The 25,852-nt window shown below is 38.1% G+C and overlaps 1 protein-coding gene across 7 annotated transcripts in view; it reads left to right on the forward strand.

Annotated features, from left to right (window-relative positions):
* Nucleotides 1–25,852, forward strand: part of Ptprm (protein tyrosine phosphatase receptor type M) — an 821,378-nt gene that overhangs the window by 544,804 nt on the left and 250,722 nt on the right. For all 7 annotated transcript variants that reach the window (XM_058586457.1, XM_058586454.1, XM_058586456.1 and 4 more), the window contains one exon: nt 9,256–9,388. In XM_058586457.1, the coding sequence (XP_058442440.1) occupies nt 9,256–9,388 (133 nt within the window). The remainder of the gene's footprint in view (nt 1–9,255; nt 9,389–25,852) is intronic.

The following is a 25,852-nucleotide window of genomic DNA, read 5'->3' on the forward strand; positions in this document are numbered from 1 at the left end:
ACTCTATTGCCAGATTGTTGTTTTCTGTCCTTTGCTAGCAAAATTCTCAAATATTCATCCTATTTTTGTTTCAGGATTTTTCTTTTCTTATTGCATTATTCTGCCATTTTTATTTTTCATTCTTGTGTGAGGCTCGACACTGTGGTATAATGAAACTAGAGTGGGCTTTGGTTTCATTGTCAGACCAGTGGGATGCAGAATGTAGCCCCATGACTTTGCTTCCCAACAATTTAGGATGAGCTTTGGACCCTGACAGCTTCTGACTTTAGTTGTCTCACTTGTAAAGCAATATTAATATACCTCACGGTGTATTAAACAAAAGTTCCATAAGATTCCTAGCACATAATAGGTCTTCCAAAAGCCTAGCCTTCTTCCTTCCTAAGTAAGCAATTGGAAAATTTATCAGCACAATTTAAATGCTCTTATCATTAAGAGTATCATCCAATCACTGCATACTGAGTCTGATCATAAGTTAGTCTTTGATTCCACCAGGTTTGCCTCTTAAAAGTGAAGAAGAGTCTTTTTCAAATAGTGAAATGGTAGACATTACTTAGCTGGCAAAGCAAGATCTTATTATATCAAGAGATCTTTTAAAAATAATAGCACAGTAAATTTTTCTCCTTTTTTTTTTTGCCAGACTGAAAAATTTTTATCACAGATATAGGAGCAATGCCTCTATGTTGGGGTTTCTCTTCATGTGTGTAGGGAATCACCTAAGATGAATTCCTCAATCCTAATCCAGATCTTTGATGTGGAATCTTTAGGGAACCTAGCCATGTGCGTGTTTCAAAACCTCTGCAAATGATTCTTAAACTCTCTTTAATCAGAGGCTCTATATCCCAGAATCGATTAAACAGAATGTCACAATTAATATAAGCTTTAATTATTAAAGCACTTCATTGAGGAAAAATTGTAAATCTACTAAATGAGAACCTGAGGATGTAAGGATTTCTACTGCCCCTTAAGCCCCCTCCCCCAGTCATCATTACATTTCAAGGATCATATGTGTGTAGCTCTTAGGCCACATGAACATTCTGTCCCATATCCACATGCAGCTTGCCAGACTCTGTGCACATTGTTGGAGCCTTAGAAATATTGACGCTTCTAGCAAGCAAGTGAAATTTATTATGTATTCTTACTTTTTAATAGGAGAATGGATGGCAAATTTGAGGGCATCGAAAAGGCTCTAAGGAGATTTTCAAGCAGTTAGTACTTTTTTCAGGAAGTTATCTTATCCTTTCTCCCACACAATTACTTTTTAGAAGCTAAACATGAACTAGACTGTGACCTAAAGCACAAAGCCTGGAAGAAAATTCGAGGGACAGTAGATGGTGATTTTAATGCTTCAAAGCTTAGTTTCAGACAAATTGTTGGAAACTTCCACTCTTAACTAAGTCATTCTCAAAAATCATCAATTTCAGAAATGCCACTCAGATCCCCTTTACTAATTATTCACTTTATATGAAAGGTGCACACAGTTGATAACTTATCATTGACAAGTTGTTTCCTCATTTTATTGCTTGACCATGATTTGAGAAATTCAAATAGAAAAATATTTCATCAGAATAGTAATAGCACTAATAATTCTCTTGGAACTTTTAATGTCTAGATATCAGGTGATAAGCCTTTGATAGATCATTTTATTCACAGGGTATCAGCCACATCAATAAATGAGAACAATGACTGTCATTAAATTAGAACACAAACAAAAAAGTAGATTAATTTTTAGAGAGGATATGTATGTATATCTCAAACAATTCAGTCTTTCAGTGTTATATGAGAAGCAATATTTCTGATAATTACTTATAAGTCAAACCTGGTTCTCTATGCCCTACAGTGGAAATGAGGGACAAAGGAAGAGTTATAAATTCAAAAATATAATCAGTGAATGTAGATTGTTTCAGGAGTAGTGATTGACTTAGCATTCCAAGGAAGAAAAAGAATGATGTGTAATTTAAATGAAAAATCTTGGAGATGGTTTGTGATTATGTGTAATGTTAATGTACAGCTGAAAGAAACCTAAATAACACTAAGTAATTTCATTTCTCTGAGTAACAAGATGTGAATGAACTATTTCATCATAATCTCTAAAATCAAAAAGGCAGCTATTTTAATATAAAGAACAGAAAGACCTCTGCAAAGGTAAAAGGGTAAAAAAATATGAAAATGAATTAAAATAGATCACCAGCCCCATAAATTCATAAAAATGCTGCTACAAAGTGGCTGAGGTTTGCTCATTTGAAATTTAAGGAGTATATTTGGGGGCCATTGCTGTTTGAAACACATTTAGAGACACAGTTTTTTCTGTATGTCCACAGCTTCCCTTTTTATTCTCTGCTTTCATCTCTTCCTGCATCCTCTCATCAGGTTTCTCAGTATCAAGCTTTTTTTTCAGTAGTTCCCTTTATTCCTGCCCCAACTCCTCTTTCTTTCTCCATCAAGCACCAGGAGTGGCATCGTGACACCTGGTTTGCCAGTCCTTGGGTTTGATTCAAACACTGAAGCCAAACACAATTGTTCCCAGGAGGAGGCCAGGCACCTGGTCCCACAAACTGCACTACCTTTCCCCCAGTCACACTGTGAGACCCAGGCACCATCTGTGAGTGTCACCACCTATGTGTATCTGGTTATTTGCCCAGGGAGTTCCTTGTGTCCTTTTAGTCCCAGGAACCCTCTCACCTTAAAAGTTGGAGGCTCCGGGGCTGGGGCTGAGGCTCAGTGGTAAGGCACTTGTCTAGCACATGTGAGGCACTGGGTTTATCCTCAGCACCCCATAAATAAATAAAATAAAGGTATTGTGTCCATCTACAACTAAAACAATATATTAAAAAAAAAAAACAAAGTTAGAGCCTCCTGGCCTGATAGGGCAGTTCACTTTCCATTACTTCCTGAGTTCCCTTCTTACCCTTCCACAAGGCCTAACCCCATTATTATTTGTGGTTCCTCATTTATTAAATATAATATAGGCTGTTCTATCCAGTGGGCAAAGCTCATAGCACCATTAAGCCCAAGTTCCAACTCCACTCCTCCACTACTCCTAGACCTGTACCCAAGCTCCAGAAGGCAAAGCTAGTATGTGACTTAAAGACTTCTCTGTCTGGTCTTATGGGACATCCTTTCCACAATTTATCAGAAATCCTTCAAGTTTGTTCCTTATTGCAACCTCTGACAAGAAGCCTTTCCACATTCTCTCTCATGCTTCCTCAGTCTGGTTCTGTAGCTCGCCTCTGGCACTTGCATGGCTTCTTATATTATGTTTGGTACCAGCTCCCTGCGTGATGAAGGCACAGTCTTGTTTCTGCCTGATTGCCCCGCATAGCCTAGTTATGATACCTTGAGCCTGCAAGGAACTTAATAAGGATGTTCCTTTGAAGGCTGTGTCATATGAAGAGGATTGTTCTGCATAAGTCCAGTGCTGTGATCATTATATGTAGGTGGTAATGGGTAACATCTGGATATTCCAGGATGTGTCTCTACTGTTGATATGGCCACTGGTCAAATCCCTCCCACCACTGGAATACAACTCCAAGTAGGTTTCACACTCTGCCTTTTTTTTTCCCCTCCTTGTCTTCCCCTTCACCCTGGTTATGAGGCATGAATACAGGTCAAAGAATTTCCTGAATGAATCACAGCCCCTGTCCCCAAACCTCATATCTCCCTGTCACTGTCAACTTTGAGGACATTAAAACAGACTTCACTGTGCCTTTTTCTCAAGAGCTAGTAGCTCAGCTCTCATTTTCTACCATTTGTCTATTCCCTTACCACCTGTAAACCTCTACTCCTTTCTCTGTCCTTCTCCCAAAACCTTCTTCTAGTCCTCTGTACTCCAGGCCAGCCACCTGCAATTCCCCACATCCCAACCTCCAGGCTTGCACATTCACCTCTGGCTGTTCCAGACCACTCTTCCAACATGTCTCCTCCCCCCTTGAATTTCCTCCACCTCTTCACCTCATCCGTTTGCTGCTTTTTACACTAGGACAATGAGGCCATCACAAGGAACCACCAGAATGTTCTGTCCCAAGACCATTGTGTCAACCTGCCTGCAAGCCTTTGTGCCTGTGAGTTGTCCTTGCTGCTGTTCATCTCCCTAAGGCATCTGCCCCAACCCAGGACATTTCCTCTGCTTGTGTGCGTCCTGGAGCCCACCTTCCTGCCCCTTCTAGGACTTTGCCCCTATGCACATCTCCTTTTTTCTCCTGTATGGTCAACCTTTCCCTCTCTGATGGACCATTAGCATTGACACTCAAAGATGCTGTAATTCCCCCCCCATCTTCATTAAAAAAAAACAAAACTCAATTGATTTCCCTGCATGCCTCCTGACTGCTCTACCAGGAGGGCCCCACTTTGTCTATGTTCAGCTCCTTCTACTCCTATCCAATTTCCCTCCTCCCTCAGCTGGCTAGTCCCTCTTCGTGAGTCACCTTCTCTTTTCTGTGTTCACTTCCCAAATGTCCTCATGCAAACTCATGGCTTTATATACCATCTTCTTTTATTATGAAAGTCCAAAATTTGTTCTAAACTGAGATCTCTCTCCTGTATATCCAACTGCCTGTTTAATATCTCCTTTGGATGTCAGTACCTCAAACCTGAGTGGACTAAAAACTAAATTCATGGTTGCCCCACCCAATCTCCAAATTTGTTCCTCCAACACTCACTACTCTCTTCAGTAAATGGCACCTTTATCTCTCATGCAACTCCTACCAAGTGCAAGTGGATGTTACTCTAAAGCACTGTACATCTAATTCACTGACCAGTAGCCCGGCCATCAAAATATATGTCAAGTTGGACCTCATATCCCCAACTCTACTTCTACCATTATGTTCTAGCCATCCATAGATTTGTGCTTGAGTTACTGTGATAGCCTTAAAATTAATGTCCATAATACCATCATGAACCCCCTACAGTCTGCTATGCCACCTGCTGCCAGGATGAACCTCTTAAATATAAGCCAAATCACCTCTCTCCTGTATTGAGAATCCTCCTGCAGTTCCCATCTGAAATAGAGAAAAAGCAGAATTCTTGCTGCAACATCATGTCCCCACTTTCCCAGATCTCTCCACTCCAGTCCCTCTTAGTGTTTCAACCTCATCTTGCACTTCAGAACTATTCCTTACCATTGCCTTGGAGGCTTCACCTCATGTCACCCTTTTTCTCTTTCAGGTCTCAGCCCAGTGCCATTTTCTCAGTGATTACTTCTGATTCCCATCTTACTAACCAACCCATACATTCTGCTGAATGCCTCTCCGCACTCAAGGAGAGTGCAGAGCATCTGTTCACATACAGTCTACCCTATTTGTTTACATTTGTGTCTTTCTCCATAAGAACATAAGTTCCAGGAAGACAGAGGGCTTTGCCTTGTCGATTTGCTTATTGCCATATATACCGAATATAGTGCATGACACATTATTAGGTCCTCGGGAAACACTTGTTGAATAAAAGAACATCATTGCTGATGTTTTCTTCCACGTTCAGGGTCAGCCTGGCATTAATCAGTGTTTTGCAAGGACTTCCATTGGTATGCTAATGCCAGGCTGTCCCCTCAACCTTTTCTGACCTGGCCTCTGAGAATGTGTCTGCTCTTTCCAGGTAAGGCCACTCAGAGTACAGTCAGTAGTTCCAGGCATCAGTTATGGCCTTTGTGGCCTTCTGGGTTTGTCCCCTTCAGACTTTTGGGAGAATTTGTGCAGCCAGTTCAGTAGTCAGCATCAGATCTAGACTTCAAGCCAGTGGCTAAGTACATTTGTTCTAGGCCCAGATTGCTGCTGTTATTTAATTTAACATTCAGAAATGGGCCAAAACTGACTTGTCTCCAGCCAAGTTAAAAACCAACCAAATACCACATTGGATAATCATTCCCTTTCTTCTGAACTTTCTTATTCATACTAGATGTCATAATTGAAACTTTAAATAATGGAGTTGGACTGGAATATCACCCTTTTTTATTTGCTTGGTCATTAAAACAAAGTACCCAGAGCTGGCACTGTGAGTCAAGATTGGGCATCTGCAAGGAGGGTGTGCTATATTTCAGTAGCCTCATTTCTAGTCTCTGTAATATTTTTGCATATTCATTATCTTTGTTAATATGGTCAAGCTTATTAGCCAATGCCCACTCTCAAATGAAACAAAATATACAGTATTCTCTAAACAAAATGCACACAAGATTTTAAAAAAATGCCTTTCTTCAAAAAATTAGAATTTATACAGAAAAAAGTATAAAAGTTTATACTCCATTGGAATACTGACAAGAAAATAACAAGGCAGAGGGGAAAATATTACAAAAACAACTCTTTTGCCAAGCAGTTTGTAAATCGTGCTGTTAAATTCATAGATGCCGGTGAGGAAAGACAAAAATAATGTTTTTTTTAAAAAAAGCAACTATCAGTTGCAATCATAATCTGTCACAAATTGTCCAAAGGTTATTGATAGCTCCTAACCACGGGCACATGTTTCCAAAGAAATGAAAGCAGGGAGAAGAGCAACCTAAGAGATGTGGTTCTAGACATGCCCATTTTAGGAAGGGCAAGAGGGACAGAGCACACATGAGAAAGGCAGACACCACCTGCACCCACAGAGCACCCAGAGCCAAGGACATGCTCATCAGATTGTCTGAGGCATGTGTCTTATTTCATCTCCACTTTGTGGTTGTGTCCCTGCTTTATCAGAGAAACCTAAACCCAAATAAACACCTGAACCCATCAGAAGGTTGATCATGGGCCACTGTCCCCATTTTTTTGAGTCACTGTGCCATTTTGCAAATGACTGCTATCATAATCATGTTGCAACTATGTCACACAGAAAGAGAACATTTCATTTTCTTGACCTGCAAAGGGAAATCAGTTAAAAGTAAGTCCTAAAGAATGATAATATGGAGCTTACAATGGCTGCATAATGATATGCTTGCCTGTGTTCCAACAGGGAACAAACAACTAAGGGTGACTACCTGTCTTTGTCCCAAAGCAGAAGAGTCATGAACAGTTCTTAATGAGCCCAGGTAAAATGCTGAATAAAGATAGCCAGTTATTCACTCAACAGAAGCAAATGTAACTATTAACGAGACTTATTCATCTGTTACTGAGTATTTATGATATATAGGTTGTATCTTACTACATTTTATGTTTAAATTTTTTAACTAAAGTGTTTCTAAACATTTTCCCCCAGCTCTTGCATTTACTAACATGATTTAGTTACCAAAAATGAAATTAAAAAATCTTAAATCATTTATGTATTTAGAAAATATATTTGGAGAACTGGTAAATGCTAACTTAATGAGATAAATGGAATGGCTTACAATATGTGAGCATTTGGAAGAGTAAAATCCACATTTATATATATATATATATATATATATATATATATATATATATGACATAAAATAAAATTTGCAAAACATTGGAATTTTTCAGTTTCTGAATTTGAAGTACTGTTTCTTTTTGCATCATTTTTTTTATTTTTTATTTTTATTTTTATGACATACCCATTTCACTTTTAGGTTTTTCTTTTCTTTTTTTTTTAAGAGAGAGAGAGAGAGAGAGTGTTTTTTAATATTTATTTTTTAGTTTTTGGCGGACACAACATCTTTGTTTGTATGTGGTGCTGAGGATCGAACCCGGGCCGCACGCATGCCAGGCGAGCGCGCTACCGCTTGAGCCACATCCCCAGCCCGACTTTTAGGTTTTTCTTAACAATTTATTTAACATAAGAGTTTCTTCCAAGATGACCATCTGGTTGTATATTCCAGTGGTTTGTTAGATATTTCAGGTGTATAATGTCCATTAAAATAATTAACATTAATACTTTCAACATCTAACTAGACAACTAGTATAAGGGACATTCATTCAAACAAAATAGCAGAACATCTCTTGACCTCGTCATAAATAAAAGTGGCCTGTAAAGCTTTATCCAGAAGGGTTTTTGCTTAAGGTGTGCTCTCATTATGACTATCCCTTCTTTTAAGTGTGCCTCTGTGGTAGAATCTCAAGATAAACATGGCCTTGAATCTTTTACTTCAAATCTCTCACCTGATCTTGACCAACTTTGTCAGGTCAGGTCACAGCCATGTTCAGGATATAAGGTTTCTTGGAAAAAATCTTGATATGAGGAAGAAATGAGATTTGCATGTTCCAACACCCCCTATTTCTCAGCCATGACTTACATTAGAATTTGTCTAGTTTTCTGTGCACAAAGGCACAGATGTGGTGAGATTTCAATTGTCAGGAATTGAGGATTACTAAGTAGAAACACCTACAGAAGGAGAGGAAAAGTTGATTCAATTTTAATTACATTTTTACCAACAAAAGCACAAAGAAAAGTCTAAGGTGAGAAGTTTGGGCATGAAATAACCTTTGTCTACCAAGTATGGGTTGCATGGTAGCTCAAACACCAAGCACCATCCCATCCTGGTATGCCATGGAGAAGCTCTGAAAAAAATAATTTCTGTTTAGTGAATTGAACATTGCATTCCTAATATTTTTCATCGTGAACTCATTTAGCAGAGGAAATTTATGTTTCATCAAACATGGATTTGACATTCCATCACATTATATCGTAAAAAGGACAAACGGTGTGTTGGAAATGGGAAGCCAGGAGAGCTGAGACGTGGCCTCCTCTTTAAGTCCCTGGTTATCTCATTTAAACAGATATTAAATGTGGGTGCCAGTGGTGTGATCACCAGCTGCTTCCCACTTTGTGAATAAATTGCTTAGAAGGAGTCTTTTGCCTACCAGATGTGACCTAGATTTTGATTTCCAAAGGCAAGGGGGAAAAACTCTATTGTGTTAAAAAACAATTGCTGGTAAAATGCATGGTAAATGAGCTTATCTTACTTTTCCAGGTGTTTGGGCTAATATGTTATGGAATTATTGCTTCATTTATGAAAAATAATTGAGGAAAATGTTCCAGCAAATCAAATTTGGATAAAGGCTTAGGGATAGCTATTGTGTTGTTAGCAAGTTTTAAAATGGTAGAAAGAGCAGGAGCCAAGAGAGATAATAAAAATATTTTAAAACTGTATTTGAGAGGAGTCTCTTATAAAGGGGTCAGACGTGGGTGTGCTGTGGTTTAGTAAAATATTGAAGAACAACGTGAACAATTATAGTCCTTTCAGTGCATATGAAAGCTGTTTAAAAAAATCAAAGCTCCTCTGCTGGCTCTGATAAGTCTTATTACTCTGTTAAACGCAGAAAAAAAAATTTAAATGTAACATCTTTATTCTCTTACCCACTCTCTCTCTCCTGTTTCATTTCCTTTCATCTTCAGGAGCTGCCACTCCAAAACCAGTCCCAGAACCTGAGAAACAAACAGACCACACGGTTAAAATTGCTGGAGTCATTGCTGGCATCTTGCTGTTTGTTATTATATTTCTTGGAGTTGTGTTGGTAATGAAGAAAAGGTGAGTCCCCAGCTGTTGCCAAAAATTTAGTTATCTCCCATTGTTTGCCAGGTTGCTTCATGTGTAAAAATATTTAGTTACTGTGTTGGCGCTGATGACCAAGACACATCTGTGACTCTGTGATTGCTAACATTTTTCATCATGTAGCATTCAAGGTTATGGGACAGAAATTTGGAGTAAATGGCTGTGTTTTGTATGAATATACAAAACATATTATGCCAGAATAGTACAAGAATTTTGTGCCTTATAACGCATAAAGCTCTGAAAATCTTAGAAGCTGGTTCCCTGCAAGGGAATTTATAGTAATTATTGCTAACATGCTAGTATATTTGGGTTTCTCAAGGATATGAGAAAGCACTTTTTCTTTTTTTTTAATAAGGAAGATGAGCCCATGTTATGTGCAGGTACCATGTTAGGGTGTTTGCTTAATCAGCACTACCCCTTGAGAAAGTGAATCTCAAAGAACAGCCCCACAGAAAAATAGCAGAGCATCAACACGTATAAGGACAAGTTATACTGTGAGTTAAATGTTATAATATGGCCCTGTCTAGCTAAAGGGTCATCTGGGGGAAGAGATAAATAAAATATATCTGGCTATAGTAAGCAATCCTTACCTTTTTTACTTGAAAAATTTTGCTCTGTAAATACAAGTAAAACCATACTTAGCAGTGAAATCTTCAATCTATATATAAATGGCCAACTTAAAAATATAGATGTGGGCTGGGGATGTGGCTCAAGCAGTAACACACTCGCCTGGCATGAGTGGGGCACTAGGTTCGATCCTCAGCACCACATAAAAATAAAATAAAGATGTTGTGTCCACTGAAAACTAAAAAATAAATATTAAAAAATTCTCTCTCTCTCTCTCTCTTTCTCTAAAAAAAAAAATATATATAGATGGTACAAAACTCCAAAATGGAAGAAATGCATGGGTCTTGTTACTTTTCTCTGTTGTTTAAACAGTTATTTTCATGGAATGGGAGTGAGGTCATAGATGGTAGGCAGCAAAGGAGGAGAGGTTTCCAAGTAAGGTCTTGAAAGTTGTGCCTTGTCATGAAAGGTGGCTGAACTGGGTCCTGAAGTCTGCTGATGGCCTTTAGCAGGTAGGAACATGATCCAAATTTTATCATAGGAAGTTGAGCTGACTGAGGAAGGGAAGTCCTCTAGTCAGGAAGACCAGCAGAGTGAAGAGAGGGGGAAATCTGAGAAATAACTGAGGGGAAAATTTTAGTAGCCATTTGGAAGAAGAACAAACAATACAGAGAGAACCTGGCTCCTGGTTAGGACAAGTTAGCGGAGATAGCACCATTTACCAAAATGTGGAGTGGAGGAGGAATTAGAACATATATGAGGAATAAAGATGGAGAATTCAGCTGTGCACATGCTAAGCTTAGGGTTCCATTAAGGGGAGATGTCCCATGTAGGTGGGTATGTTCTTGTGGAGGAATCTTAATTTCCATAGCCTAAAAGCCTTCAACATTTCTGGAGCTGAAGCCGTGGGATTGAACGAGTCCTCTGAAAGTTATTGTAGAGTGAGAAGAAACATCATCAAAAAACGAAGATAAAACCTGGGTTGGTAGCAATATAGAAGGGGGTGAATCTATATCCAAATATTGCACATATGCTGCTTTTCTTCTTCCTCCATTGTGTGTTTTCTTCCAGTTCAGCTCCAGAATGAAGTGTGTCCCATTCATAGCCATGTACACCACAGGTTTGGGCTCCTCATGATATCATGTTCTTTATCCCTTGTCATATGCTGTTTATCATTTTTTCCCTTTTCTTCACCCTTCATTTAATTGCTCCTAGAACTTTGAATGCTTTTTCCTTCATTCTAGTTCTCTGTACCTCTCTTAACTTTTTTTACGCTCCTTTGTTTCTCTTTTTTCCTCCATATTTCTTACATTTTAATTTTTTTTTCTCTCTCTTCTCTTCCTTACCTCTCACCTCTCATAATTGTTTTCCCCTAGATGTTATTCATCTTGATGTTTATCTGAATACCTGATTTTTGGCACCAATGATCTCTCTCTCTCTCTCTCTCTCTCTCTCTCTCTCTCTCTCTCTCTCTACTAGTGGTAATAGTATAACTCAATTAAAACATACACCTAAGCAACAATAAACTCTCCTGTGCCTGGATATTCAAACTGAAGATTTCAGAGTGATTTATTGTAAATTCTGGGAATGTATTGGATCTTTGTATCATATAACAAGCCCTCTGTGAGGAATCATTTGAAACTAGTAATCCAGTTGCCCTTGTGACTTTAGCTAAATGTTAACTAATCCTCTAAGGGTCTATTTATGATGGATTAATTCATCTCTCTACCTAGGTCTCTCAGGTAGTCACAGAGGTGATGTTATAAATTATGCATTTGAAGAGATTGCCTACAGTAACATATGGCCTTGATACAACTTTAGGCTAAATACCCCTAAGTCCTGTCAAATTTTACATGATTATTTACTGCACAATATTCTTTAAAGGGCTGTCTTCACAGCATGCACCACTTTTGTCTTTGCTTCTTTTGAAATATAGACTATGTTTTCCATAAGGCAAATTAGCCAATGTCTTATTCTTAGAATAGGTAACACCTATGAAACTTAGGCCAGAGCAATAATGTGGTACAAACTGTCATATTTAACACAAATTCTTAAAAACTTCTAATAGTTCAGGGCTTCTCACCCAAATTCAAGTCTAAATTCTAAAAGTAGTGCTTTTAAACAGAATAGTTAAAACATGCTATTAATCATAGATAAGTTGCTGGAGTGTTATTGATGTGTAACAAGCATGTTTCATTATTTAAGCCTACCCAGTAGGTCTGCCAAATGTTCTCTTTGTTCAGTCACTTCAGGCCCAGAAATGTTCACTGGTGAGTAGTTGATCTTTCAGCCACGTCTCTCCCTGTCCCATAGGAGGTCCTCAATTAAAAAGGAGAAGCAGTAGGGAAGTGAAAAAAGGGAATGAGAAAAAGGCAAGCACAGCCTCAGGTGTGGATTTCTAGACATAATTAGTCATTTTTGGTGGTATAACCTAATTCTACCAAACTTTGAGCTCATTCCTGTGTGGGCTAGTTAGCCTGCTTTCTCTTTACCCACAGCATTCTGAGTCAGCCAACTCAAATATATGCATTGGTCATAAAGACCACCTATGCCCAAGAGAGAGAGTGGCCTTCTTTAAAAATAGTTAGAGAAGGTGGAAAAGTAAAATCTGTTCAACTCATACTAACTCGTGAAATTCTTTTGCATATACGTAATAATGACTAAAAACTGACATGACATTCAGTCTTAATGTCCTATAAACCTCTCATAAATCAATGAGTTTTTTTTTTTTTTTGTGAGTCCTAAGTCATTTGGCCCTTGTCTGGACTAATATAATATGAAAATCTCTTTTCTTTAAAAACCTGAACATTTATTTTACTTTGTTCTATAGTCAAAGCAATCTCTTTTTATTTTTTCCTATCTAAAAGTATGTGTTCTTTTGAGGATGCAACATTTTTGATATAGCAACTGTTAAGGTAGGATGGGAGATAAAGATCTATAAAATTAAAGTTTCATACAGAGCCACATGGTAATATACTCTCAAAATTAAAGTATATTAACATGAATAGTAGATATTTCTTTCCATATTTCACCATGGATAATTAAATTTATTTATGTAAATGAAAATACCTGCATTTTCAACATTTTTCAAAGGAACAATTTATCTCAATTACATGTTAGACAGAATTTAGTATATAAGCACCATCAAATTTACCATGATTAATTATATTTACTATTGTTTCTAAAATTGCTGTAGATCTTTCATAAGTTTGAGAACATTTGTATTAATTACAATAATATTCACGTCTCAGCCACTGAGATACATTGAAATTGCAGAAGTTGTGACTATTGGGAAATAATTAAAGAGAAATAAATTAATGGGCAAAATAGCAAATGGTAGCTGTTCTATTACATAAACACTGGTTACAGGTAAATATAACTGTTTTAATCTTGAAACACTATGTCCCTGTCTCCTTTCCATAACTCATTTTAACTGATTGATATACATTTTACAAATGAAGCATAATAAATTGTTATATATTTAGTGCCCATTCTATTACATTTAAACAATACTAGTATTACCAAGATGAAAATTGCAATAAAAATGAGAAATATTTCTGAAGTTATCATGAAACAAAAAAGATAAGAGAGAAAATTTGATGAAAGGTCTATTTTCAAAGAGATGCCTGAGGTGTGTTGCTGGAGGCAAGTTGACATTAGTTCTAGTTCCCCTCCTCTGCCTGTTTACATAGGATATAGGATTTCCCCCACTATTGCTAAGTGTGACTCGTATGCAAAAAACATCTTAAGTTCTGAATGCTTAATTCAAACTCCTATTTCAAAATCACAGTTCTTGAAACTACAAGAAGGAAATCATGAAGATATTTCTTCCTGAATAGCTTTTTTAAAATATGAATTTAGGATGGAGTCATATATAAGAATCAGATCCTGAGACCTCTCTACCCTTGCACATGCTCTGGCATACTTGAAACAGTACATATGTGCACACAGATGTATAATGGGCATGTCATTTCCACCTCTCAATTAACTTCTGTCCTTCATGTTTCTACATGAAAACTGAATAGGCTGGTAGTTAAGGGTAAGTTGAACAAATAGACCTGTATAAAGGCCTCTCCTAACCTAGACTTTATGTGATTACTCTAGCTCCTGTACTAATCCCCATTTCTGAACTCAACCTAATAGTTTATTTAACTATGGCTTATTGGGAATTCTTTTGGAATTCTTTATAAAAAATATTTTATTTTAAAAGGAGGATAAGGAATGTAAGTACCAACCTTCCACCTGATGGAGGAAACTGTCAGAGAATGCTAAGGAGCATGCCTTTAGAATCTCGCCTTCCAGCTTTCAAATTCGAAGAAGTATGAATTTAAATAAGGTTTCACCTCTATGCACTAATTTGTGTCTATGAAATATGATGATGTGGTTGAAGTGTATTTTATGGAGAGGCAGTGAAGATTAAAGTAGCTTATGTATGTACATAGTTTGTGCTTGATAAATATAATAGCTTAAGGATTCAGAAGTTCAGGAACTGGTCCCAGGGCACATATGTAGTAGGTGGCAGAGGCTGGATTAAACACAAATGTGTCTGAGTCCTTATCACCCGGCTGCAGTGACTCCTGGGAGTAAAATTCACAGGTGCCCCTTGCTCTGTAAAATGAAGGATCGTTCTGTACTTGTTGGCTAAAAGCATGGTACCATCATCATCTTGTCACAGTTTACCATTATTTTAAGACTACAGATATTTGAAATGCTGCCAGCATGCCATAGTCTTTTTGAATCATCAATGGAGAATATTTTCAGATATCTTTTATTTATAAAATCCATTTTCTACTTCCTCTTTTACAGAGATGTTTTTGAAATCCTTTTGAATATGTGTAATTTTTGTCAATTTATTAGTTTCTTTTGATGGCACAATAGTGAAGATGCTTTCCTATGGCTTAGTGAATGAAAGAAATTTGTTAAGTTTTATAGTAAGCCCTGAGGCAAAGGCATGTTAGCCACACCCCTTCCTCCTCAGAGGCTCAGGAAGTCTGGGAGTTGTGGAGGTGGGAGCCAGGGCCCTGGAGACTGCTGCCTGGGCTTGTGTCTGAGGTTCCCTGCCTGTGTGAACCACCTAGTTTTGTGTTCCTCAGTTTCTCCCAGCTATACCAAGGACATAATAATAGAACCTATCTCAGAAAGTGTTAGGAGAAAAAAACAAGTTAATCCTTTCAAATGCTGGCTCCTGCAAATATCAACTATATTAATAATGAACGTAATCTGCTATAGAGGACCTCTCAGTGCCTCTCTTGAGTCAATGTCCCTTGTGTGTATGCCTCCAAGTCTTTGTTTTCAGACATAGGATAAGAGCAGGGACAGGAACTGTCTATGCTTTAAAGGGAAACCTCCCCTACTTTGCCTGTGGGGAGCATCTCTCCTTTGCATCCAAGGACACACACTGGATGGATCTTTAATTATGGAGATAGCTAGTGACACAGCCACCTGGAATGAGACAGCTCACTGGCCTCTTTCCTAAAGGCCAGGCCTTGGTGAAAGTGCTGTGGCTGAAAGCATCAAGAAAAACCCTTCTTTTTGCTAACTCACTAGGATTCTTTATGTAGAGGCCGTTGCTGAGTCAAGGAACAGGTTAGATTATGGGGGAAAGATCAATGTTCTCTGCAGAGAAGAAAACCACAAGTGGTTGGAAAAGCCCTCAGAAACCCAGAAGCTTCTGAGTAGATATGGCCTTGGAATTAACAACAAATATGTGGAGGTTCAAAAACTGCCAAACTAAACCTGGCAAAGTAACAACTGATTCACTTCCTGGGGTAAGGACACGAGGTAGCTTTGCCCTGCTCAGGGTGCTAAAAACCTCTTCATGCACCTGCATGGACCCTGAGCCTGTCTTCATTTCTGCTCCTGCAGCTATCACTATTCTAGAAGGTCAGGCAGGCTCCTGAACCACCTGGATTATGGCTCTTATGCAGCCTTGTGACCAGGATCTGTCCCTGGGCTTATACTACACTCATCAGGGAAAATTCTCAGAGCCATCTTAGGGAACAGTTGTCCAACCGATTCTTAATTTTAATGCTTGGATACTTCTGAGCACAACTTATTTGATACTTACCCTTTAGCATAGCTTTTGAAAACGGTATCTTTTTGTAAATCTTACCTCTGAAGCTCCAGCCCTAGATTTCATCTAAGGATATAAAGAGAGGGTTGTATATTAACTACTAAAACTGACCATTTGTCACATGACTGTTCCCAGATGGTATCAACATTGACTGACCCATCCCAACCCATGGTCTTGCATTCTCTAGAGAGGGTGTCTGTCTGTATTCATGCTGACAGGAGTTTACTCTAAGGTTTGTAGAGTGGGAAATATCATGAACATGAAAACTGGATGTATCCAGTTTGGAACGATTGTTCAAATCAGTATTTTGGTGAGTCCAGGGATTCAAACTTCATAATATCACTTCTTCAATTTTTTCTGATTTTGTTTTGTATTAATAATGAAAACAGCCATGAAAATGTTACAGTAAAAATAAAAAACTATATACCTTAAGAAAAAAAATAAGCTGGTTTCTAATCTGAGTTCTTTGGGCTAGATACATGATCCCTCTTCTAGCATAAATCTAAATTTCTTTTTAACAGGGAAAGGAGTTATAAATGGGATCACTCATTTAGACTCATTTATAGAAAATTGAATAAAACTAAAATTTATAAAGAATAAAGAAGAACTGTTGTGTTAGAAGGAGAAGGGTTTTCTGATTTGGGGGTTTGTGGACAATGTTAGTGTTGCAAGTTGTAAAACTATGTTAAATAACATATTTACTTAAATAAGACAGGCATGTTTTTGCCCAGTGTCTTCACAGACTTTTTAAAGTGAATGATGCTTCACTAGATCCACTAAAAGAAGTTTTTGGCTTTGTTATTTTCATATATCCTGTTTCCTTATTGGCACTGCCATATGGAAATAAAGCAAAGCTATTTTTATGGGGTTTACTGCACCAAGTAAAAATGGAATCATTTATTGAGTTCTAACATACTTCTACTTCTTTGTAAAAATAAAACAAGGAAGAAAATTGGCAAAAATTTTGATGTTATTCATCTAAGAATGGCCCATTTTATCTCTCCTAAGTACTCACCAGCATGGACACAAATTTCCAACATTAATTAAGTTCCTGTGATGATGGATGCAGCCTCTGCCTAAGAGTCCCAATTCCAGTTTGGACACCTGAAATTTGGTGCTCCTCTAATTTCAATGGCAACAGTCTAGCCTCCTGACATTCACACTCTGGGCAATTTAGGTGCCATGTTTCCTATTAGATTATAGCATGACATATGGGATGATCCTTCTTAAGTCATCTTCAACACCCCATTCTGACATCTAGTGCAGTGCTTTGCCCATTCTAGAAATGTAACATAACTCATCAATAACGAAGAGAAACACTTGTCTACACAAGTCATAGGGGTGTGTATCTCAGTGGTAGGGCACTTGCCTAGCAAGCAGGAGGCCCTCCTAAATAAATAAATAAATAAAGCCTTAAATGTAACACTAGACTTTGAATTGCTTTGACCTTAAAAAAAATCTGGTATATAAGTTTTATAATATATTTTATATTTCTGTAGTATAAATATTACAGTGAACAGATTCTCTACTTGGAATATATAATTTTAAAAAAATGCAAATAGTAATTCTTTGAAATTTTAATTTAATATTTTAAAATAGCTGAAAGAATAGGTATATAAATCTGATACAGTTTAATTAAAAGAAAAAAAGGACTCATACTCTAATTATATTTAAATTACCATTTATTATATTTATTCATTTTTTAATATTTTTGAATTGACAGTAATTACATATATTTATGGGATGCAGGCTGTCATTTCAACATGGATACAATATGTAGGGATCAGATAATGGTAACTAACATATGTCACCATCACCAAAGACATACTATGATTTTTTTTGAAACATGCAAATCCTCTTTATGGTAAATTAATTATAGTCAATCATAGCTTCCTATAGAATATTAGAAGTTATTCTTTCTATTCTATTGCACCCCTGTACCCATTAACCATTCCATCTCCATTCCTCCCTTCCCTGAGTATAACAACCCAAACTTGCTATTTTGAAACTTTGTATGATAAATAATATAGTATTTCTGAAACTATAAATAATATACTCCATTGCATTTTTCACAAGCAACAAGAATTTAGATTAAAAAGTGATATTCAAAAATGAATCAGGGACTGTGGTTGTAGCTCATTAGTGGAGCACTTGCCTAACTTGTGTGAGGCACTGGGTTTGACCCTCAGCATCATATAAAAATGAATAAATAGATAGATAGATAAAATAAAGATATTGTGTCCATCTACAGCTATTTTTTTTTTTAATTTTAAAGTGAATGAACAGCCTCCACATGAATTTTCCTTATACTATGTGCACTGGTCCTAATCAGTCAAAACGTCCAGTTTTTCAGGTCTTGCATTCAGGGTGTTACAGTGGAAGTCTCTAGACCTTCGTCTTTGGTAGCTATGTCTGATGTCTCAGGTTCATGGTGGCCTTCTCATTTCCAGAAAAGCTGCTCTGCAGCTAATAGCCCTCCCACTGTGTCACTGCATGGCACTGTTCCTTCTGGCATGTTTGATATGAATTTGTGATGTACATTCACTCATTGTCCTTGTATCAGAAAGAAAATGTTAATAGGAATAAATTCAGGGGAAAGCCATTTGCTGAAATGGTTCTTGTGAGTGTATAGTTATTGGAATCTATCAAAAATGTCCTTTATCCTTTTACTTGATTTGTCTTAAAAGCCTGAGTTGGGGTTTGGAGTCAGCATGGGCAGTAGTTGAGGAAATTGGCCACCTTAAAAAAAAAATTGGTCAATTATCAATTCATCATTCCTAGGTATGGCTTTAACCTTTACTGAAAAGGAAGAAAAGAAACTCTCAGAGATACATTAAGATCCTCAAAATGAAGTTGTGACATAGCATTCACTGAAAATCTTGACTCAATAGCCATCATCCAGGAGTGGTATTGTTCCTTAGAGGAAGCTTAGAAATACCTGCTGGTGTCCTCACTGAGAATTATTTCATCGTTGTGGCATCTGTTGGTTGCTCAGTATTATAGCCACAGCTGTCAGAATGTTTCTTTTATGATTTGATAAGTGGGGGTTGGCTCAAGAGTTCTGGTCCTAAAGGTCTCAGAAGGTGTGGTTAAGCATCACAGTTATAATTGCCCACATGGGACCCCTATGGATGACCTAGGTGAGTACAGGTGAGGTCCTGGCACACAGCATTTTGAGAAGTCATTCCTTACCCAACTTCAGTCACATACAGCAATGTCACATATCTTCCTGTCCCCTTTAGAAAGAGGGAAGAAATCTTGATTTCTTTGATTAAGTCTTCTAATTTTATTTGTTGGAAATTTATCAATATTAATACTGTTTTGGCCAAATATATTCAGTCACCAGTTTGTGATCCTAATTCTCTTTTAAGATAAGCTGAGTCAAGACATAAGTGATCACATTTTAAAAATCTCTTTTTACCTAGTTTTCTGGCCATAGGTGGTGTCTTAAACCAGGAGAATTGTGGTAGGCCCCTTTCTTGGTCATATTTCCTCCTTATCACAGAGTTGCTAGTGTTCTGTAATGCCCTCAGGCATTACAACCTACTTTCAGTTATCTTGTAGGTTTTGTGGCCAAGTGGTCATGAATGATCATGCCTCCCATTTACCATCAGAGTTCAATCCCACATTCTGCACTTCAAATTGCTATTGACTTCTGAATCTCTCTCAGATCCAAGCTGGAGTTTTTTGGACACTTGAGCCTCAGAGAATCTTATTAGGTCACTTTCTCTCCGAAGGTTAAATCTTAAATCTTTTCATGTGAATCATCTTTCTAGTTTGTAAAAACAACCCCCAAGTGAAAGACAGGGTGATTGGCTGTCCCTTGTGGTACTGGTTTCCTTGGATGGTTCCAGGAGGCAAGCCACCCATCCAGTCTTTCCTTCCTGAGGGATTACTCAGAGACTCCAGTGCTTAGGGCCATGTGTGCCTCCAGCCCATGTGAGAAGGCAGGAAATCTAGGACTCATGCAAGGGCAGGGCTCTTACTAACACATGGGTATGAATTTCTTCATGTACTCTTTGTTTGCTACCTTTAAGAAGGAATAAGATTTATCAAGCTGAGACTAACGCAATACTCTGTTTCCTTTTGTAGTCACCTCTTCATTTCCACAGGTTCCAAATCTATGAATTCAACCAATTGAAGACCAAAAACATTAGGGAAAAGATTGCATCTGTCCTAAATATGTACAGACCTTATCATTTTCCCTAAACAATACAATATAGCAACCAGTAACACAGCCTTTGCATTGTATTAGGTGTTCTAAGCCATCTGATATTATTTAAAATATATAGGAAGATGTATGTTTTATGCAAGTACTTTGCCATTTTACATAAAGGACTTGAACATGCACAGAGACTACTGGAACCAACCCCCATAAGTACCAAGGGAAAACTGTCCAGCCCCATCTTTATGACCTGACTTTAAAGAAGATAATTTAAATAATATCTAGGGCTGTGAAATTTCTTAGTAGTCCAGTGTCTGTCCAGTCCACAGCCTTATGACCCTACTTGGTCCTTTGCTGCTTTTGGCTGAAGCAAACCAGGGCCATCACAGCACATCTAACACACAAAATACCACAGCCCTGCCACCCTCCCCCAGACAGATGCAGTATCTTCCAGGCCTCCTGTGTGCTGCCACAGCCCACTCCTAAGCCCAGGCCAACACGCGCCTTCTTGGGAGCCTAAGGTAGACAGGCTTAGCTTCAGGATGTCCTAATTGCTTGCAGGCACTTAGACTTCACTGACCTTCTTTATTTGAATTTCCAAACAACGTCTAACCCTTGTCCCACAACTTCTGCCTAAAACTCAAAATTATTTTTTTCTATCCTGAAGCGTCAGGATATAGGCCTAGATTAAGGCCTAGGCTAGATTAAGTCGAGTTTGTTGATGTCTACTTGAGGAAGAACATTCATTAGACCTGAGCTTGGCAGGTTCTTCCAAACTGCAATTAGTGTCCTCTACCCTTCACAGGCATGGTACTATACCCTCAAGGAAATTCTGCCAAGTGTAGATAGTATTTTACCAAACCTAAATAAATAGTACTTATACTGTGCATGTTTTTATTTTATAGTTGACAGTTGACATGAAGAACAACAGCAGCACCCAAATTTAAGTGAAGTTAAACATATCTAAGTAAAAGTATAATAAATTATGTGGAGGAAGAAACTCACTCTGGGAAAAGTGTAGTTGATTAATGAGCACCATTAAAAAGTTCACAGTTTCAAAGGTCAAAATTATAGATCTGATTATGTACATGTAACACTGTTCATTGATTTTCAGGTCCTTTTTCTAACACAAGACATAAAAGACATTGATCATGATTTTTAAAATGCCACGTGTTCTATGATTTACAAAATTTCAGATTCTCAAAAACATCTTTAATTACTGACCACTGCATTGGCTTTGGCATTTTTTTAGTATAATCGAGGTCACTCAGCAATCATTTCTCTTTCAGATGTTGTACTGCTAATTTTAGGGATAATATGTGAAGAACTTACAACAATTTAACTGGAGCTCTGAACAAATAACAAATCAAATTAAAGCTAAGGTAAATGAATTAGCCCTAATGAAATATCCATAAATTAAGAAAGAAACTAAGCAGAATATAGAAAAACAAATTAAAATAGATTTTTGGATTCTAAAATGTTGTTTTCCGTCATGAATTGAGGACTCCAGTGGATGAGGACATTAGCCAAGAAGTCTCTTACTTAGTTAATTCTGTGATTTGGCAAACATAGTCTGTTGAACTTATTTCTCTGGCAGCATTAAATCCCGGTTTTAGGTGTGCACATGATGAAAACGATACTAAACTAGAGCTTACCAATGCAGTCCTACTGTTTTTAATTACAAAAATGTCTTCCTAGATATATGTCTAAAAGAACTGAAAACAAGGTCTTAAAGAGCTATTTGTACACACATGTTCATAGCCACATTAATCACAACAGCCAAAACGTAGAAAGGTGTCCTTTAACAGATGAACTGATGAACAAAATATGGTGTGCACCCAATGGAATAGTTCTAGCCTTAAAAGGAAGGATATTCTGACACTTGCTATGGTATAGATTAACCTTGAGAACATTATAAGTGAAATAAAGCAGTCACAAAAAGTCAAATATGGTATTATTCCACTTATATAAGGCACCTGGAGTGTTCAGATTCATAGTATTTGCCAGGCTTGTGCTGGAAGCAATGAGGAGTTAGTGTTCAATGGGTACAGAATTAGAATGGGTGCAGTTTAGAATGATGAAAATTTTTGGAGATAGAAGTTGGTGATATTCTACGATTATTTGTATACACATAGTGCCACTGCATTTTATACTTAAAATGGTTGAGATGGTAAATTTTAATTGTGTGTGTGTTTTTTGTTTATTCATTTATGTATTTATTTGCCAGAGATTGATCCCAGGGGTGCTTAGCCACTGAGCCACATCTCCAGCCCTTTCTGAAAGTTTGAGACAGTTTCTCACTAAGTTGCTCAGGGCTTTACTAACTTTCTGAGGCTGGCTTTGAACTTGTGATCTTCTTGCCTCAGCCTCCTGAGCCACTGAGATTATAGGCATGCACCGTGGTCCCCAGCATTACATTTATTTTCTCACAGTAAAAAATAAGTATTTGTGGGCAGAAGATATCTGGACAGGTTTTGAACTCTTGGCACTGCTCTTTCTGATGTATTAGCAGTGGGCCTCAGAGCACTGAACCACTCTATGGTTACTGAACACAGAGCTTGTCTTCAAGTATTTTCTCAAAAGACTGATAGGCCTGGTATGGCTAGGAGAGTTATGTTGTTCAGCTGACAGGAAGAGAATATTTATGCAGTTGGTACCTGTTTACCTGAGGCCATGGGAATGCATGAAGCTGCATTTGAGTCATGCCACCTGGAGTCTTGTAGCATTGCTGCTGATAGTTGTGACAGTGAGAAACCAAACTGTCTTGGAAAAACACCTCCTGTATTGTTACCATCATACCCCGGAGCTAGGCAGGATGGCCATCGACCTGGAACCAGCCAGAACATGTGCTCAGATCATGGTGATGATGCCCTGATTATTGTAATCTCAAATGGAGAAAACAGTATGTTCTGCTGCATTGTTTTTCAACTCCACAGAATGAAATATAGGTAGTGTTAAACTGATGACTTCTACAGCTGTCAACTTTTTGTCTTCTTTACTAGTAACAGTGACAATGGCACAGATCATCAACAAACAGAATATCAATGTGTCCAGCATTCTAAAGGCTCACAATGCTTCAAGTCAAATCCCCAGAGCTCCTCACATGCAGGCTCCAGCCTTGTGCAGTTTCAGGCTTATGGGTTTGAGTGAAAGAAAGAAAATGAATTCAATACATACTGCAGTTCCTCTGAGTTGAAGCGCTTGTTATCTCAGGTTATTCTCTAGTTGTCCTGTTTATGATCTCCTTTCTCTGCAGAATAGACTTGGTGACTCTCAGTTGATAGAAACTCTGTGAGGACAGGACCTATGGCTTAATCATCTTTGTCTCTTCCATTCCTAATCCAGACTGGACACTTGATAAACATTTAATCTATTGTATTAAAGAGTGAACCAGCAGGTGCTCATGTTGTTCTGCCCGTTGAGAGGTTCCTTATCCCATTTCCACAGAGAGGCTCGACTGACTCTGACCTATTTGCTTCATCTCATTAATGAGGCAAGTAATAAGACCTATTTCTGTGGGTTTTTTTTTTGTGTGTGTGTATTTGTGTTTGTGTGCTGCTTGGGACTGAACCCAGGGCCTTGCATAAACTGTGTATGTTAGGCCAGCACTCTAACACAAATATACGCCTAGCTCACAATTCCAATTCTTGCTTCCCCTCTCTACTTCATGAAATCCCCTTTCCCTAGATTTAAGTCTTCTGTGAAGAAAACAAAGTCCTGTGATAAGATTTCTTCTGCTTCCCCTATTGTGGGACACTATGTGATGGTATATAGTATGTATGACACCAGAACAAATCGTTTTACACAGCCCGTCCCTTTTTCAAACAAGTGTATTAAGCAGATCATCACCAAAAGGATTAAAGCAAGATTTACCTTGGATATCTTAGTTACTAATAACACATCTATGAATGAACACAAATAGACTCTTTTAAATAGTCTTGTCATTTATATTATTTATTACTTATTAGATGATGATGATGATAACAATGGCAGCAGCCAGTATGTATTAAGTGTTAAGTTTCTGCCTCATCCTGGGCAGAACTGTTAAATTCTTTACAGAGTACTTTTAACTTGGGCCTGAAACAACTCTGTGACATATGACCAGTTACTCTGTTTTAATTCCAAGGAAGCCAAGAAAGAGAAGGGAATAGTTTAAAGTCACATGGTCAGTAAGTGACAGAACCAAAAATTAAATTTGGGACCCCTGTCTCCAGAGCCTCCATTCTGAGCCATTGTGGTCCTTTAGTTGAAATGGAAGAGCCATAGAAAAAGGTAGATGCAATATCTGTCTAACAATATCTGAATATCAATGCAATATCTGAACTGGAAAAAAATAAATAACACCAGAAAAGTCCATGACCTGTATTATGACCAATACTCCATGTTTGTCACCTTAGGCATTTAGAGAAAGAATAAAATTGTACCCTGGATCCTGGTGCACAGTCTTGATGGTGGCCCTGTTCAAGGGCCCTGCTCACTTAAAGTCAGAACATAGAGAGGGTGCTTGGGTATCTCTGACTCCTTTAAAAGCCTAGGACACATCAGGCCTATAAGTAGGCTGGAAATATGCCACAAGTTAATGGAAAGAAGGACACACTTGGGAGTTTGCAGTCCTAGTCTTTTATTTTTAAAACACATAAATAGTTTTCATGTCCCATGATGTTCACACCATAAATTCCAAATTGGTCCAGAAGCCTCTCTTAGCCAATGTAACAACTCCTGGATACCTGGAAATCCCTCCTCCTGCTTTTTAGTACCATATGGGATTAGGCCAGAGACTCCTCAAACAAAGCCTGTTCTTGCTATGGGTGCACTGCATTGTTCAAGGGGACCTGGATTGATGCTTCCCAGCATTGCCCTTACCAGCCAGTCTCACCTCGGTGATTTAGAACAGACTTGGACTGGAAGCTCCCGCTGTCTTCTCTTATTCCCTACATGCTCACTTGATGGATTCTGAGAGGAAAAGGGAAACATTGCCAGTCTCAGTGTGGAGTCAACTCCAGCTCTGCTTCCATCACCACTGCGCCTCCACAGACTAATGAGGAGGAGTTGCCCACCTGTGTGGATGGCAGCATCTGTGGTCCAGAGGCGAGAATTCTCCTGATTGGAGTGAAAAGATACCATGCAGGGTGAAGGCTGAACTTTAGCAAGCTAGATACAGGTTCCTAAGGTGGCCTTGTGAGCCCTTCCTGCAGAGACACAGACAGTAGTTTGTGGCTGTGTTATGTGAAAAGCCAGATGAGCTGAAAATGGTACAGCAGCTCTTAGGTTTTTGTCCCTGATGACATAGTCTGGCATCTGATAACAATGATACTATTATCTTACAGTGATGTAGGAAATGGCATGTTATAAGCCTTTGCAGTGAATTGCACTTCTCCATTTTGGCTGCTGCTAGGTCTCTGCACTTATTTCCATACCAGCTACCTGTTCTTGCTTGTTTATTCCCAGTTATAAGTATTTTCCATTAGTATTATCTTCTGCCAAGAAGAAAATGTTCTCTGCTTGTCAAGTCTGGACAACCCAGAATACATTTCTCACACTCAGTTAAACATTTTACTGGCATTAATATGTTTTTGCCATGTATTTGAACAGTATATTACAGTAGTAGTATTAGTTGGATAGGTGTATCCTGAGA

This window comes from Marmota monax, unplaced genomic scaffold (genome assembly GCF_021218885.2).
Source record: "Marmota monax isolate L192 unplaced genomic scaffold, Marmota_monax_Labrador192_F-V1.1 WCK01_AAM20220418_F8-fsc00103, whole genome shotgun sequence".
Lineage (NCBI taxonomy): Eukaryota > Metazoa > Chordata > Mammalia > Rodentia > Sciuridae > Marmota > Marmota monax.